The sequence below is a fragment of the Brassica napus genome, chromosome C7 (assembly GCF_020379485.1).
Source record: "Brassica napus cultivar Da-Ae chromosome C7, Da-Ae, whole genome shotgun sequence".
In the NCBI taxonomy this organism is placed as follows: domain Eukaryota; kingdom Viridiplantae; phylum Streptophyta; class Magnoliopsida; order Brassicales; family Brassicaceae; genus Brassica; species Brassica napus.
Window position 1 is genome coordinate 27,664,141 of NC_063450.1, and position 19,153 is coordinate 27,683,293.

At 38.8% G+C, this 19,153-nt stretch overlaps 1 protein-coding gene across 1 annotated transcript; it reads right to left on the reverse strand.

Moving 5' to 3' along the window:
• Positions 1–2,172: 2,172 nt before the first annotated feature.
• Positions 2,173–3,318, reverse strand: LOC111212930. Its single transcript, XM_022714564.1, has 2 exons — positions 2,826–3,318; positions 2,173–2,606 (listed from the first exon to the last, which is right to left on the reverse strand). The coding sequence occupies exons 1-2, from the start codon at positions 3,316–3,318 to the stop codon at positions 2,173–2,175; spliced, it is 927 nt and encodes a 308-aa protein (XP_022570285.1).
• Positions 3,319–19,153: the final 15,835 nt, after the last annotated feature.

The window sequence follows — 19,153 nt, forward strand, 5'->3', positions numbered from 1 at the left end:
TCCATCCGTCTGGGGGTGGTAGGCAGTGCTAAGGTAAACCTTTGTTCCTAATGCCCTCTGGAACACCTGCCAGAAGTTTGAGGTAAATGTTGGGTCCCGGTCAGATACTATGCTTGCAGGTACCCCGTGTAGCTTCGCTATCCTGTTCAGGTATTCTCGCGCTAGGTCCTCGGTCTTATCGGTGGTCCGTATAGGCAGAAAATGAGCCATCTTTGTCAGACGATCGACTATAACCCATACTGCATCCCGGTTTCCCGTGGTCCTTGGTAGTCCCGTGACGAAGTCCATTGTCACCATATCCCACTTCCACTGGGGTTGGGGTAGTTCTTGCAGTAGTCCTCCTGGAACTCCACGTTCCACCTTAACCAACTGACATGTCTGACACCGGACGATCCACATAGTAACATTTCTCTTCATTCCCTCCCAATGGTAGTACCGTTTCAGGTCCTGGTACATCTTTGTCCTCCCCGGGTGAATCGCGAATTGCGACTGGTGGGCATGCGCCAGTAACTCGTCCCTTAAGTTTCCTCCATGAGGTACGCACACTCGGCCTTTAAACAGGATGGTACCATTCCCGGCCGTACGGTACCCACTCACCTCCTTGTCAACCATCCCTTAGAGAGTGGAGTCCGCTTGATGGGCCTTACTGATGCGACTCAGTAGATCAGCTTGTTCCACGACTTACAACCCGACACCCTCCTCATTTACTGTTGTCACACAGAGGTGTAGGTTCGTTAGGGACGTAACGAGTTCCTGAGTTTCCTTGGCTCCAGAAACATCAGATTTCCTCCGGCTTAAGGCGTCCGCCACCATGTTTGCCTTCCCGTGGTGGCAATCGATGTCCAGGTCATAATCTGCTAGCAGCTCCATCCATCTGCACTGCCGTAGGTTCAAGTCCCCTTGGGTGAAGACATATTTTAAGCTCTTGTGATCCATGAAGATCCGCACCTTTTTCCCCGTACAGATACGATCGCCAGATCTTAAGAGCGAAGAACACCGCTGCTAGCTCTAGGTCATGCATTGGGTAATTCGTCTCGTATTACCGCAGTTGTCTGGACGCGTAAGCGATTACCCTCTCATCCTGCATGAGCACATATCCCACTCCAACTCCGGATGCATCAGTGTAGACCACAAATGGCACCCCAGGTTTGGGTAGGACAAGTACTAGGGCTCTGGTCAGCGTTTCCTTTAGTTGTTTGAATCCATCCTCACATGCCTTTGTCCATTCGAACTTAACCTCCTTACCAGTAAGTCGGGTGAAGGGCCTTGCTGTTGTGGCGAAACCTGAAACGAATTTACGGTAGTATCTTGCTAACCTGAGGAAGCTTCGAATTTCGGTTGTGTTACTCGGTGTTGGCCATTTTGCGATTGCTGCGATCTTCTCTGGGTCCACTGCTATCCCTGCCTCGGAAATCACGTATCCTAAGAACCTGATCTTCCGTTGCCAAAAACTTCACTTGCTAAGCTTAGCATATAATCCATGCTCTCTTAACTTGTCCAGCACTATACTCAAGTGGCATCCGTGGTCCTCCCGGTTCTTGGAATAGATCAGGATATTGTCAATGAAGACTATCACACATTGGTCCAGATACTCTCTGAAAACGTCATTCATTTATCCCATGAAGGCCGCCGGAGCATTAGTAAGCCCAAAGGGAATTACCACGAATTCGTAATGTCCGTACCTGGTACGTAAAGCCGTTTTCTTAATATCCCCTTCGTGAATAGGAATTTGGTGATAGCCCGAAGCAAGGTTGATCTTTGAAAACCATGTGGCTCCTTCCAATTGGTCCATGAGTTCATCTATGCGGGGTAGAGGGTACTTGTTTTTGATGGTCACCTTGTTTAATCCTCTGTAGTCGATACACAATCGAAGGCTTCCATCCTTCTTTTTGACGAAGAGCACTGGCGCACCCAATGGCGAACTACTTGGGCGTATGAATCCTTTCTCCACTAGTTCCTCCAGTTGCTTCTTAAGTTCGGCCATCTCCGCCGGTGCCACTCGGTAGGGAGCCCTGGAAACCGGGGCAGTTCCGGGTTCTAGCTCGATCGTAAAGGCATTATTTCGGTGCGGTGGGGGTCCGCGTAAAGGTTCAAACACATCCGAATACTCCGCAGCTATCGGAATATTTCTCAGATCTGGTGCTTCAGTCTCCCCCACCATTTCTATTGTGGCTAGGAAGGCTTCTCCTCCCTTCTGATTGCTTCTTCAGCATGAACCATCGATATCACGGATACCCTGGTCCGAGTTCTCATTCCCTTATACACGATTTGTCTTCCCTCCAGCGGTATCCAGACACATGCCTTGGCACATTCGACTACAGCTCTGTGCTGTGCTAGCCAATCCATTCCCAATATCACTTCGTATCGCCCCAGCTCTAACTCCAGTAGGTCCCCCGGTAGGTTCACTACTGCGAGGATCACCGGCACCTCTTCATACTTTCCCCTCGTCGCCATTTTCTCTGTACCCGCAGTCTCGACCCCCGTCACCATGGTGTTGAAATTCCCCTTAAAGTTCCACTCACGTGTAAGTTTAGGGCTTACAAAACTTTGAGTGGCCCCAGTGTCGAAGAGAGTGAATGATGTCACTCCTCCGACCGCGACGGATCCTACACATTACTAACGCTAAGCTACGCGATGTCTAACGGTTCTTTTCACAAAACATACTCGTACTGTTAAAGACAAGGACATACCCGCGATTGGTTCGGCTCCTTCATGACCCTCGACTGCGTACGCTCGTGGCCTTGCTGCTAGTCCTCTCTGCTATTGGGGTTGTGCTCCCCCCGCGTTCCCTCCTGGTTACATTGGACAATCCCAGGACATGTGACCTTCTTGGCCACAATGATAACAGCGCCCTCGATGGGCAGCTTCCGGGCGTCCTTGTCTCTCCCTCAGACAATCCCTCGCGATGTGACCGTGCTGTCCATAGTTGTAGCATGCTCCCATCCGACATTCTCCCGGGTGTAACCGTCCACACCTCCCGCATGGGGCCCTTGCCGGGGCAGTCTTGGTCAGGGGTGGTGAATCCCGGGGCCGCTTGGCACCCTGATTCTGGGAGGCCTGGTTTCGTCGTCGCTCCTCCTCAAGCCCTGTTTCTTGTTCAGCGGCCTTCTCGATCAGTTCATGGACATCACGGTAATCTCGCACATTGCAGCTGTTCCTCAGTTCTATCATCATTCCCTTGAGGAACCGGCGGACTAAATCGTGGTCACTCAGGTAGTGTCCCGCAAACCTCCTGAGTCGGTTGAATTCGTCCCCGTAGTCTCTCACGTTCCTGGTCCCGTGAAGGATGTCCTGAAACTTGCTTTCCATTCCATCCATTGCTTCCAAGGGAAAGTACTTTCCGTTGAATGCTTCCAGGAAGTCATTCCAAGTCAAACATATTCCATGTGCTCTTCCAACCACTTCTTCCCACCACACTAGCGCGTCGTCCTTGAGGTGGTGGACAACCAGATCCCTACGGAACTCGGGTGGGCACCGTGCAGAAACGAAATTCCTCTAGAGTTGGCGCCTCCAATTATCTGCGGTAATTGCATCGATCTTTCCGTTGAAAAACTCCATCTGCATACTCTTCATATGCCTCATCATGTCCCATAGTTGGGCCCTGGGGCTTGCACCACTATAGGCGCCGCCAGTGGTGGTGGTGGCGGATTCTGGCCCGCCCCAGGTGGTATGGGGGCGTCCCCCGCCCCTGCTGCGGCTTCACCGTTGGGCAGTTGTCCCCCATAAGCTTCTCGGTACCTTTGCAGTTCTGCCAGGAGTGCTGCATTCACTGCGTTTGGTCCCTCTGTTGGGTTCTCGTTCATTGGTGCAGCCACACTCTGACTTTCTGCCTCGCTGGAGGCCTGAGTCGTAGACCTGGTGACCCGTCGTGCCGCTCGTTGGGCGGTCGCGGCTGTCCTTGCAACTTTGGTGTTCTTGGGAGGCATCCTGTTGACAAGCGAAGAGACATTTAGACACTGTTCTACTCAAGTTCGTTTGCTTACCGACCAAGCTAGGAGTTTCGGTCCGAGTGGTGCTTTTTATTTCGACATTCGTCGAATCAATATTTTGAAAACACTTTTACAAACATTTGAAAGGAGTTCTTTTGAAAATCCGACTTTTATCTACTTCTACCCAACCCTTCCCTTACCCACCCGGAACAGCACCGGGTGAGTTTAACCGGCTCTGATACCAATTGTGACGGCCCTGGCCCGGTGATCCTTATCAAAAATCATCATACAACTCATTTCGTCCAACAACTCTTATTAAAACCCAACTTAAGGACAAAAATATCCAGTGAAATCTTAAAGAAAATGTTTGAGAAATAAGGAAAAACTCGAGAAAACACTTGCACCATACGGACTTCTACTCCTGCTCCCTCTCGGCCATACCTGTAAGAAGAGAGGTGAGTACGAATTACTCAGTGAGGGCAGGTTCTAGGAACCCACGAACTCAACTCAGGAGAAGCAAGCAATCACAGGTCATGAGTTAATGAGATCTATTATGCAATAATCAACCACCCGACCATGAACTAATGCAACCTACTATGCACGTTTTTATATCCCATCTCTCGCGGCTGGCTCGTCTTATCATCCCCCGTGGATAGCTCTCGTTAGGCCACTACCCCACAGGTTCCTGCGGGTGCCTCGTTAGGCACTACCCCACAGTTCCCATAGGTGCCTAGCGTAGAGCTACTACCCCACGGCTTACACCTCACATACTCTATATGATCACCCATTCTCATACTTATCCTTAACGTCATTCACTTATCCATTCACATTTACTGTCTCGACATCTTATCGTCACTTCGTTGTCAACCTAGCATGTCTAAGGATTTCATCACATCAACACATACCATATTTCATAACACTTAAATCTATCACATATCACATCAACACATACCATATTTCATAACACTTAGATCTATCACATATCACATCAACACATACACCTAAGATCTAGATCTGATTAACAAAGGACTATGTCCCATTGGTTTACTCAACCTGAAGTGAGTCACAACCAAGTCCTCACCTTAGCTTATTGCAGTGGTAGATCTGGATCTAGAATGGGAGGGACGGTCACTTCTCGGGATCTTATGGTTCAGATCTAAGTTGGTTACACGAAACCGAATCAAGGAGGCGACGGCTAGGTGCTCGGGTGCGGCGGTCGGCTTCGACAGAGGCAGGAGGTCGGCGGCTGTGAGAGGCGGCGGCGGGGTTCTGCTCGGGCAGGGCTTCGCTTGTTGTCTCTCTTGTGACTGAATCCTAAGGGGATATCCCTTTTATAAGAAATGGGAGGGGTTATATCTAGGGTTTCTCTTTTTTAGGCCTCTAGCACTTGGGTTTCATTTTGGGCCGGGCCCGTGATGTTACAATTTTATTTTTCAAACTGAAAATTTACAAGATCTTCAATATACCCATTGGGATCAAGGGATCATGAATGATGATGAATAACTCTTCTGAAGCCAAATCACGAATGTCACAAATGGAATATTTCTGAAGAGCTACTTTTTTAGACGTCTCACCTCCCAAAAAAAGAGACTCTGAAATATGGAGTAGATAGATAGATGCTCTCATGGTTTATCACATCTCAGTTCATTATGAAAGATGCAAAAGTAATTGTCATTTATATATCCTACGTCTACGTAAAAGAAGAGTTTTTTTTTTTTTTGAAACAAGAAGAGTAAAAAGAAGGGTTTAGGATACAAAAAAAAGAAAAATAAATGGTGCTCAAAATGGTTGGCCAACGGTAACCTATTAGCTTAGGTGCCAATTGTTTGAACAATAAAAGGGCTTCAAAGGCCCAAATATTTGGCGCATTAGATGAATGGCGAACATCAATCATGTTACAGAGCTTTCAAGCCTCACTGACTAACTCATGCCAAAAGCCTCACTGACTAACTCATGCCAAAAGCCTCACTGACTAACTGCTGTCTGATCACTAAACTTCGTCATAGAGATATGTCTCCTTTGATTCTAGTTCTAGCCTCTAGGGTTCTTGTCTGGTTTGAAATAAAATGTGATGCATTAAAGTGTGAGACTGAGAGAAATTTCTGTTATGCAGAGAAGGAAAAATAAATGTTTAACAGCAGACCCGGCTTCCACAACCACCAAAAACCAAAGCAGCAGACCCGGCTTCGAATCACTACATTCTCTCCTTCGATGCCAATACAATGATCATTCTCGACGGAGAATACTTTGTCAAGTGTGAAGTTGTTGGACCACTACAAGGGAAGGAGGTAAAGATAGCATAATAAGATAGTGTTTTAGCCTATAATGCTATCGTTGACCTAACCCTTTTTTTAAGATAGCGTTTTTTTACGCATGCTATGTTATATTTTCGGAGTCTAAGTTGTGTAACACTTTTTATTTTATATAGCTTTGGTAATCTTCAAACGCTATGTATGGTTTAGGCGGAAAATTATTTCATTCTCCCGGTTAAAGTACTTAGACAATTTCATCGTTTTTGTCCCTTCCCTCTCAGTCTCGAGTTTCCCTCTCACTCCTTTTTTCACATCTCTTTGTTTCGGGAAAATCTCGGCTGACTCAATTGAATTCTCTCATCTCCTCTCGATCTCAAAAGCTAGTAGATTTCTTCTTCGATAAAGTTTCTCCGCGAACCAGATCTGGATTTAAAACCCGTGGGGTTCTAGAGTCTTCGGAATTCGATTGAAGGTTTGATTTTTCGGTGTAATCGATAATTATATGGATCTAGGGTTTCAAAATGTTAATTATTTAGGATTTTTGACCGATTTTGGGAATTTTTACAGAGAATCATCGGCAGCTCAAGATCTATCTCGGAAGCTGAGGTATTTATAATTGTAGGGTTTTTATTTGAGAAAGGGGTTTCAATGTTTCTGTTGACTAATTAAGGCTTTTAAAATAGGTTTCACAGACAGCTTTTGGTGGTGGGTTCAAGCTGAGGTATTTGTAATTTCATAGACAGATTGTAGTGTTAAGTGATTTAGTTTTGTCTAACTTTAATCGATTTTGATTTCTTTTGCAGATTATCTTTTACAAGATACTAGGATAAGACCTGCGCCTTGCGCAGGGTAAATTTATATGGAAATTATTTAAGAAATATTGTATGGAAAAAAATTATATTATTGATCGAATTAATATATTTGGCCCTTAAACAATTTTTTCAATTTTTTTTGTTAAGTACATAATTTGTTTACTAATGAACTGATCCCAATTTTAAAAATATTTTAGGTCAAAAAATTATTTATCCCATAAAAACCTAACGTTTAGGTCGAAGAATCTCATGCCTACTATTTGGTTACAATGAAACTATGTTAGCTCGGTTTTATATCATGATTTAGCAATTTAAAAGTTAATTATGGTTATGAGAATTTACGTTCACGTGCCAATCCTATCTATCTTTGATATTTTTTTTTTTTTGTGTCATTTTGGTTATTGCTCGATATAAATATTGATTTTTGAGTTTATTCTCATTTCTTTCATTTATTTTGGCCTGAGATTTAGAAATTTTTAAGATTCAAAATTATAAAAGAGATATATACTTAGGTTAAGATCTGTGCCTTGTGCAGAATAAATACTTATTTTATATTTTTCTGCATAATATGAAATAATAAATAATAATTATATATTAAATAACTAAAAAATCAGTGACTATTATGTAATAAATTGGCTTGCACATATAAATCAAATGACCGCTCTTGTCTATTCGCATCCATTTTAGAATAAAAATCAAACAATCAATCTTCTCTATCGTATATGATATATAATTAAATTTAAACGATATGAAGTATATATATATATATATATATATACAAAAACACTTATTAAAATAAAATTATTTATTTATATGATTTTATTATCATTGTATCTTATTATAGAAAAAAATTTAAACATTGATCACAAAAGTTTATGTGAGAATTTTAACAGTTTTAGTAATTTATACTCGTTTTAAAAAATTGAAAATACAACATATACAAAAAAATCTAAATTTTTAATATATGATTAATGTAATTGTGTAATTTATTTTAATAGTAAAGAATTAAACAAAAATGATAGAAAACATACAGATTATTAGCAAATCTTCATTATTTAAAATCATTTAATTACTATATATATCATAATCACATTAGGTAATTCCGTAGGTTTTATTTAAGGAAATAATATATGATAAATATCCACCTTGCTTTAATTAATATCATATGATATCATATAGTTGATATTAAATGTTTCTAATGAGATATAAAAATCGAATTGGACCAACATGTTTTTTAATTTTAATGTGAAGGTGACACGTATGATTAATTAACTACCTAATTGATTAACACATAAACAAGAGATTTTTTTTTAATTATTACAAAATTAAGGTTACATCTTTTCAAATGTTCCTCAATTAATATATAGGGGATTTTGGAAGCGCAGTAATTAGCGGGCCACTACAAATGAAACAAACGCAAATGGTGTTCTTGTACATCTAAAGACGTGTGGGTTATCGTCTCAACAACAACACTAAGAGCATCTTTATCCCTAAACTCCAATGGGGTTTCTTTAATTTTTTTTTTCTTTTTTTAGGATTAAAAAAAAAATAAAAAATACACCAATCACAGGTCGTCACGTGTCTGTGAGATCCACGAACAGTGCATAAAACTCAAAGTAAACGGTTTTTATTTCACACTTTTGGTGACCGATTTTAAGGAAATTTGTGGAGCCTACAGGGAAAGAAACCCATTAACAAACCCCAATAATTGTGCTCTAAAGTCTCGTATGTGCAGAAACTTTTACTTGATAAAAAGAACTATAACGACCATCAAAATAATAGTAATACAATCTTGTAACTACAGGTAAAGTACATTTGCATATATACAAATTCTAGATCAACGTCTTATCTTAGATCTCAAACATAAAGTTTGGTTAAATATGTCTTGTAACTATTACAATCTAAAGACATGGCATGTGTTTAGATCTAAACTCTTGTTCATGCATCATTATATATAAGTAAACAACTGATTGCAAACAGTTTTTGTAATTTTTATATCTATCAACTAAATGTCCAATATGAGAAGCTGTATAGTTTTTATGTGACATTATGATTCCAAGATATACGATGGACCCACAACGTTTTACACGCCGAGATTAATAATATGAAAACTAGGATAAAACCTACGCAAGGAGTTTATTTCTATATATTATCGATAATTTTTTTATATATTTGATAATTTTATTAATATATATACAATATTTTTTGTTGTTATTATATAATTTCTTTCCGATGGATCAGATCAATTTTTATTAAAAATTATGGAACAAAACTATAATTAATACATCATGGGTTGATCGGATTGGACATGAAACAAATTATTACATAAAAAACTTATTTTTTTCATTGAACACATTCTTGAAAAAAGTGAACAGTATTGTTTTCACAGTTGAATTATTTTAACTTTTATCTTCCATATGGTTTTGAAATCTTTCAAATCAACCATCAAATTGATACAAGTCATTTTAATGTTTTTAGTCGTATACTTAAGGAAAACTTACATTTTTATAATTTAAAGTCGTTTAAAAAAATTCAAAATATAACATATAAGAAAAAATTTAACATATAAGAAAAATATAACATGTAAGGTATCCTCATTTTTGTATTTTAAAGTCGTTTTTTTAGAAAAATATAACATATAAGGTTTTCTTATTTTTGTAATTTAATGTTATTTTAAAAAATTCCAAATATAACATATAAGAAAAAATCTAATTTTTTTATTATATGGTTAATGTGATTCTTTATTTTTTTAATAATATAAAATTAAACAAAATGAAGAATGATGCAAAAATTGTTATCAAATCTTTATTATTCATAATCATTAATTACCATATATATGTAAATAATATTAGGTAATTTCGTAGCTTTTATTTAGGGAAAAAATACATACTTCTTATATTTTAGGTTAATATAATGTTCTCTAGTGGACATTAAACAAATTATGACATAAAAACCTTATTTTTTCTCTCGAACACACTCTTGAAAAAGTGAGCAGTATTGTTTTCACAGTTGAATTATTTTGCTTTTATCTTCTATATGGTTTTGAAAGCTTTCAAATCAACCATCAAACTGATTTGAAAGCTTTCAAAACCATATGGAAGATTTCTTCTTCGATAAAGTTTCTCTGCGAACCAGATCTGGATTTAAAACCCGTGGGGTTCTAGAGTCTTCGGAATCGATTGAAGGTTTGATTTTTCGGTGTAATCGATAATTATATGGATCTAGGGTTTCAAAATGTTAATTATTTAGGATTTTTGAGCGATTTTGGGAATTTTTACAGAGAATCATCGGCAGCTCAAGATCTATCTCGGAAGCTGAGGTATGTATAATTGTAGGGTTTTTATTTGAGAAAGGGGTTTCAATGTTTCTGTTGACTAATTAAGGCTTTTAAAATAGGTTTCACAGACAGCTTTTGGTGGTGGGTTCAAGCTGAGGTATTTGTAATTTCACAGACAGATTGTAGTGTTAAGTGATTTAGTTTTGTCTAACTTTAATCGATTTTGCTTTCTTTTGCAGATTATCTTTTACAAGATATTTGCAACGTATGTGTCAGGTTCTAGGTAAAGACAAAGATGAAAGAGTCAGAGGAATGGGAAGAGGGATTACTGCTACCAAGCTAGCTTTCATACAGGCTCGAGATGCACATGTGCAGAAGCTTGAAGCTAAGCAAGCAGCATTGGTCACTGAGGTTAAAGATCTGAAACACTTGGTTCGTGACTCAGCTAAAGGAAAAAGTGTAAGTGTAAGTGTAAGTGAATAAGGTAATGTGCTTATAATATCCTCTCTCAGCCGAATATTAATTGTTTTCTATGTTCTCAGAAAGATCAGGATGATCGTTCACAATCCGGCAACACTGGTACAAGCAAAGGATCACTTAGGTGTCAGCTACTTTTTTGGTGTTCCGAAGATGATGTTGTTGTCGGTGAAGGAGATCTATGCTCTGTTGAACCGGCTTACAAGATTGGCCGTATTCTACTTGGACCTCATGCAGCAGCTGTACTTGTTAACTTAGTAGTTGATAACAAAGCATATGTATGGAGGCCTACAACAGCTATCACCTTACTTGGAGACGCTATGGAAACCAAAATTGCATGGCCATTCGATAAGATCATTCTCGACAGTATGGATTCTCCAACTGCAAACAAGACTGATGGTTCCTCGGTAAGATTACTAGTCATTTATTCAGTGTATTAAAAAAATTATATCATTAGAAAGGTTATTTACTAGGTGATCCATATATTATGTTTTTGAATGACTACTTAGGCTACAAATGCATTGGAAGATAGAATCCAAATTATTGCTTGGACTAATGATGCTGAAGTGATTGCTGAGGGATATATGGTTTTGACTGACCCAACAGAGATGGTCAATAATATTCATTTGTGTCCGAATGCTGCAAAAGTTAAGATTGACAAAGTGATTAACAAAGAGGCTTACTTGTGGAGACCAAATGAAGACATGAAAGTGATTGGCGATGCACTGTTTGCGTACGTAGCATGGCCAGTTTCTAAGGTTCTACTGTGTGAAAGAGCAAGACCAACTAAAGATTCATCATCTAAGGTACCATCGGTTGCTAAAGGAGCAGTACCATCTAAAGTTTCATCTTCTAAAAATTCATCACCTAAGGTAAAACTCTACACATAATTATCTAACTTTCACATTCATCTATTGTTTTCTTAAAATGATGATCTGTATTTTTCACTTGTAGAGTGTAGCTAACAGCTCAGGTACAAGTGTCTCTCCTAAGAAGAACTGCTTACTCTTAGACTGCTTTGGATCAGGTCAAACGGTTGCAGAAGGAAAAGTTCTATCAGACAATCCAGAAGACAAAGTCCATTTTGTTCCCATTGGGTCCAAACGCCAGCAAGGTCTGGGTTGAGGTATGTAAGATTGACGACGCACGTGTATGGATACCAACCTCAGAATTCCAGATTGTTGCTGATGCATTAGGTTCTACAATCGCTTGGCCTAATGACACGATTGTTTATACGAGAACCAATGTCTTATATTGGATTGTCTCGGGTAGTAGAACTTGTTTGGCTAGTTGAATACTTTGTTTGTGGTTTGGTTGTGTGAGACTTGATGGTTTGGCTATTAGAAATTATGTATTCGAGACTTAATGTTTGGCTTATGACATTGTGTTTCTCTATTGATCAAAATATGGTAGAGCTAATAAGGACAACTCATACGTTGATTCCAATTATAAAACAAAACCCAGCTAAAATTACAGAAACAACAACAAAAGAGAAATCACTATATTAAAACTAACAATAACATCAAAATAGTGCTATGTTTATAACACCAATAGAAAATATAATACGCTATTATAAATATTACAATTGCATAACAAATAACCGCTATCGAAATAAAACTTAAAATTGCATACGGAAAAACGCTATATAAAGTGCCGAAGAAAAGATTGCGGGGGCAGACACAGCGTTCACCATAACGCTATGCTATGATGTAATAGCATTTTTCCGGGGCTATATATGTGATATTTTCTTGTAGTGGACAGAGCTTTCTGCTTCATCAGATAAGGAAAATGATTGGAGTTTCTGTTGCATTCATGAGGAACTATGCACCTGAATCACTGATCCAAACCTCTTTCAACAGGTAAGCTTAAGCTTTGTCTCTGCATATAGATTTGTGTAAGGCAAACTGATGTGATGACTCTCTATGCTAGGGATGTGAGAATAGATGTACCCTGAAATTGGACTATACCTTGATGAATGTTTCTTCACTTCTTATAACAAAAGATTTAAAAGGGAGTCATGAGGAGCTGTCAATGGAAGAGTACAAGGAAGTAGCTGAAGCTAGGGCTGGGAAAAAAACCCGGATCCGAAGATCACCGAACCGAACCCCATCCAAAAAAGTAGTACCAAACCCGAACCAAAATTGATTAAGATTGTAACTGGTTCTCTTTAGTAGGAATGTCATGAATAAAATGAATGAATATTTTTGGAATAGGAAAAAATGGAATGATGAATAAAATAGAATTGAAACTGAAATTATTAAAGGAATTGTTGATTCCACTCATTCCATTTATTCACGAGGGTTTATTTTGTGGAACAAAAGGAATGAATTTTACAAAGGATTTTAAGTTTTGTTCCATTCCAAAAATGGAATATATGGAATTGTTTTGGAATGGTATTCATTGTGGCTGGTAAATATTTTATGGAAAGTTATGGAATGATACATTCCAAACAAATCTATTCCACAAAATTGCATTCCAGTTACAACCTAAATATTCGAACGGGTTCAAAATTTTGGTATCTAAAGAACCGAAACCGATCCCGACCCGAACCGAAGTATCTCGGGTACCCGAATGTAACCGAAATAGATTTATATACCTAAATATATTACTTTTTTTAGATTTAATATATATATTAAAAACATCCAAAATATATAAGATACTTTTAAGTTGTCTAAAATACTTGAAAATATACATAAAGAGTCAAAAGTAAATGTCTAAAATAGTTAAAATATATTCAAACACCAAAATGCTTGAAATATCTATTGATTTTCTATCCAAATATTCAAATCAAACCAATTTATATGTTAATTTTAGGTATTTTGACATATATTATACAAATTTATATGTAATATATTTTTTTATAGATTTTGAGAAATTTTAAGCATATAGTGAATACTAAAATTTTAAAAATAATTTAAATTGGTTATCCGAACCCGAACCGAACCCGCAAAGATCCGAACCAAACTCGAACCAAAATTTAGAAATACCCGAATGGGACTGAAATCTTTAAACCCGAAGACCCGAAACCCGATTAGATCCGAACCCGAATGGGTACCCGAACGCCCACCCCTAGCTGAAGCATTCAAATGTAAGCATGTTATTGGCTCAGCAGAAGAAAAAGATGGAATTGTGGCGATTTGGTTGAACGAAAGAAACTATCCAGACCTATGTGTTGCTTAACACAAACCGGATGAAGTCATTGTCTATAAGAAGATCGGTGCAGCCTCTGAAGAACCATCACTAATGGGGATCAGGAGCTCTTCGTTGTCAATAGTGGAAGAGAACGCCATCGAGTGACGCGGCTTTTGATCCAAACCGGACTAGTGAGGCAGTTCAGATTTTTTTTTTTTTTTTTGGCAGTTCAGACTTGATATGCCTCATTTGTTTTAGATGTTTCCGTGGCATTGAGTTTATGTTTTCCATATGACTGGCTGGCTACTGTGTTTTTCAGTTGTTGTTACTAGCGTTTTGACATTCAGTGGAAGAGAACGCCATCGAGTGATGCGGCTTTTGATCCAAACCGGACTAGTGAGGCAGTTCAGACTTTTTTTTTTTTTTTTTGGCAGTTCAGACTTGATATCATTTGTTTTAGATGTCTCCGTGGCATTGAGTTTATGTTTTCCATATGACTGGCTGGCTACGGTGTTTTTCAGTTGTGGAAGAGAACGCCATCGAGTGATGCGGCTTTTGATCCATACCGGACTAGTGAGGCAGTTCATACTTTTTTTTTTTTTTTGGCAGTTCAGACTTGATATGCCTCATTTGTTTTAGATGTCTACGTGGCATTGAGTTTACGTTTTCCATATGACTGGCTGGCTACGGTGTTTTTCAGTTGTTGTTACTAGCGTTTTGACATTCAGACCAATTAATTCAACGTGGGTTATTAGGTAGGAGTAGGACACTTAAACTCAACGTCACGTGTAGGTATGACTTTGTGATTAACTAAAACCTTTTTTTTTCTTACGATTACTAAACGCTAATCACTAAGACCAAAGACTCACCGGATTCTCTGAGCAACTAACCACTTTTTGTTATATATTTTTATTAAAGGTCAAATATTTCTGAAGTTTTTAACATGCACATGACTCATCGTTACTAAAACCTCGACGAGAAGAGTGACAATGACACGACCTATACCAAAATTGGTAAGGAAGAAGAAGATACATCGTTTAGTAGGTGTGGTTCATGTATACGACATGGAAGCTAACAGGTGGGAAGTTTTGGAGTCAACTTATAGCTGGGCCAGAAGCGCCCTAGACTTCTTTAAGTTTACACCCTCTTTCTCCTTTTTCCAGGAGGATGAGCAGAAAAAAGAGATTGCTAATGACCTAAACGTCGACTATCTAACTGCTGTTATGGGAATTGTTGCCACAACCATCAGTTTCAGTGTTTAATACTAATCATGCAGAAAAAAAGAGGGAGTATACCAATCATGCATCTAAAGAAAAAATACTAAAGAGATGAAAAGATATACTAATTGGCCAAAGAACTGAATTTCAAATTTTCTCTTTTTGGCCAAAAGACAGAGTTTCAAAAAGTTGAAATAAAAACAAGTTGAAATAAAAACAGTTAGAGCACGATTAACCCTGTATCTTAGAGGGTTCTTAACCATAATTAGAATTAAAAGAAAAGAAAAAATGAGAATTAAAAGAAGAACCGTCGCTTAATTTGGAGTTAGAAGAAATGTGCCTTAGTGGACACGTGTAAGCACGTGAGTCACCACTCCAAGCCTCTCTCTCTATACTTCACTTTGCTGCTTTCTCTCTCTGCCTCCTTCCATGGCTCCATCTGTGCAACCTTCTTCATCACCTCTTCGTACAAGGTATAACAAAATCATCAACCTTTATTGTAAAAATCAATCCTTTTTATTACTAATCTCCTGAATCTTTGATATGTCTCGTGTTGAAACAGTAAAGGCGATGACAAGTATGCGAATGTGAAATGGGAAGAGCTCGGATTCTCTTTGATTCCGACAGATTGCATGTATGTGGCGAAGTGCAGACAAGGAGAGAGTTTCACAGAAGGGAAGATTGTTCCTTATGGTGACATTTCAATCAGCCCTTGTTCTCCTATTCTCAACTATGGCCAGGTTCTCTTCTCTCTTATAACTTGTCCTGATCTTAAAACTAAAAACGTTTATTTGCTTTGCATGCCAAATCTCACTGTTTTGTAGATTCATATATTTTGTAAAAGTTGTTTGATATTTTATAGTGTATAAGGGAGCAAAAGCTTAGAACTTTAGTGTTTATACATGTATATATAAGAGTTTGAGAGAAACCTTGGATTTGTAGGGACTATTTGAAGGTCTGAAAGCTTACAGAAGTGCAACGAGATGCTGCTGTTCTTATGGCACATTTAGAAAGTGAGCAGATACAACATGAGAAGTATTACAAGACTTGGCGTTTCAAATACAAATATGAAGAAAAGCATTATGTTGAGAAGAACACGGGAATGGATTATGTTTCTTATTCGATCTTTGATGCCTTGTTGAGTATTATCAGTAAGGATGGTGCTGCAGGAGATAGATAACAAACTTATTGTGTGGAGTTTGCTGAGTTTCCGATGCAGCAACGGCAGTGGCGTATTGGAATTACTTCATATCGGCTAGAGGTGAAGCTGAGTATGTTGTGTTAGGCTGTATCACATGGTTTTTTCTCACAGTGGTTGCAAACTCAAAGAGAGATTGCCTGGTTGATCTTGCTTTCCTATTGTCACTTCAGAACGAGCTGTGGAGTGAGCACCATTTGGTTGTGCAATTGATTCTACTCTTTTGGTACCCTGCAAGTGTTGAACAAAAAGATTATTTTGCTGTGTGGCATTTCTGGAAATACAGAGTTACAAGCAGCACGTTGTGGCAGTATTCAGGGCCAGTGTGCCTATGGACAGAGACTGAAGATGGAAATGCAACATGTTATGCATGAGCTCAAAGAAGTTACAGCGGGTGATGTTACGTTTCACATAAAACATCAGTGGGGATTGCACAATGGAGTCATTGTGTTGCTGCAGAACAATGTGTGCTTCGGAGTTCTGGCTTTGTTGGGTCTGTCATTAGCTTGGACTACACTGCAAAGAGTTCACAACATTTGGCACCGATGGAGACGCAAGGATTGGTGGTTTAAGTTCAAAAACAAAGCAGTGTTATACCTAGAAGGTTGGGGTCAAGCTTCTTTTCAAAGGCGGGGGTATTGATAAGCTGGTATTAGCTTTAGTACCATGAGAAGATAAGAGGATTAAAAGGCTGGTTTCTGTGTACACAGTTCGTCATTTACGCATCTCCCGTAGGAGATTACCACAAGGTGAGTTTCTGTGTTGCTGCTGCTGGTTTGAACTAATTTGTGTTCCTGCCAAAAGACTCCTTAGAACTGAAATGGTTGAGTCTTGTAGGGGAGCACAGGTCTGAACCTAAAAGTTGATCATAAGCATCACAGAGCTCATTCTGGTGGGACGGGTAGTGTCAAGAGTTGCACAAACTATTCTCCTGTAAGTTAAAAGAGACACCAAAAATAATACTATTATACATCACAAACTATTCTCTTCTTGTGATTGTGAGATCCATTTCTTTTGACAACCACAAAGCTCATGTTTCGTCTGAGACAAATGCAGGTACATGTTTTATCATCTGAATTGTTGAGTGTTGGCATCTTACGCTGCTGATGGTGTTTACTACTCCTTCATTGGCAGATGAAACCTCTCCAGTTCCTACGGAAGAAACCGATGAAGAGATTCCAGAAGAAGAAGCGGTATGCAGAATCTGCCTACACGTATGTGAAGAAGGCAACACTCTGAAAATGGAGTGCAGCTGCAAAGGTGATCTCAAACTTGTCCATGAAACCTGTGCCATTAAGTGGTTTAGCACAGAGGGAACAGTGTTTTTTTTAAGAACTTCAAAATAAGAAACTACCATTGGAGATCAAAAATCAATAAAGCTCTTAACTAAGGTTCTTATTTACTTTTAATTACTAAAATAATGAATAAGAGACCCAAATGGAGTTATGGGTTAATCATGCTCTTAGTGGTAACAGAAAAAGTAGCATATAAAACAATTGTCATATGGCATTCTTAGGTGTAATGGCGCAATCACAAAGAAAAAAAAGTAATATAGTTCATGTATATTTCACCATGTACATGACTACATCATGACTCAGTCCAGGAACGATTTTGATAGATCATGACTATCCACGTAACTACCAAAAGTCGATGTGGACTGACGTGGACAGGTGAAAAGAAAAATAAAGGAAAAGCACACAATAAATCGATTATAAATAGAGGGAAAGAGTCATTACAACAAAAGCAGTTTCGTCGAGAAGATTCAGATCATCAGAAGAGAGAAAACGGGGACAGCTTGGTTCGTTTGGCAAGACTCTAGCTACCAGCTGCTGCTCCTGCAAGACAGAGAAAACAGGTAATAAGTTTATTCCACCTATTTCCTATATAATCTATCATATCCTCAATCAGTAATTATAAGTGTTTGGTTTAAACTAAGGGTAATTAAGCCGGCTGCTTGGTGGGATAGAGATGAGGAAACAAAAGACATATTAGGTGGAAGAGATGAGAAAACAGGAGGGACATGGTTGGGTTGTTCTAAGCAAGGCCGAGTTGCATTTCTTGTGAATGTGACGAATCAAACATCTTTTACCCATACAGGAGCCGAGTTGCTTACTGTTAAGTTCTTGAAGGTATATATATACTTCATTCCTAATTATGAAAAGCTATTAGTACTTGGGTTCTCATGATCTTGATACAGGGGAAAATGACTACAAGTGAGTTTGCAAATGAACTTGCTAGCAACAAAGAGCTGTCGTCTGGCCTTACCTTTAACTTAGTTGTGGCAGACATAGCTTCAAAATCGATGGTTTATATCTCTAAAAAGTCTCCAACTAAGGAAGTCGATGAGATGATAGATCCTATTGGTCCTGGTCGTTATTTCATTACCTCAGCCGGGCTTTATGATATCTCCTCCTCACAGGTCAATTAAAGTGACATAATTCTGTAGTCTAACATGTTTTAATATAGTGAGTACCATTTTTGTGTGGGGGAGGGTGTTATGCAGGATAAACACCCGAAAGACAAGTTCAGTGAAGTACTTGATGAAAACAAAGAATCACCGAGGAGGGAGTTTTATGAAAAGTTGATGAATGATGATCAAATCATTGTACCTGAAGGTGAGGGTGAAACCGATACAAGCAGAACTGTAAGAATAAATACAATACAGTCATTTTTTCCCATTAATCTGATGTTTTGGACCCTTCATTCATCTTTTTTTTTTCTTTTGGGTTTAGGGTCCAAAAGGGGAGTGCATTGGAACAACATCGATAGAGGTCAAAAGGGGTACTAGCAACATAGGCTTCAATGAGTACTACTGGGAGAATGATGAATTCAAAGAGCATAAGTTCCATTTCGATATGG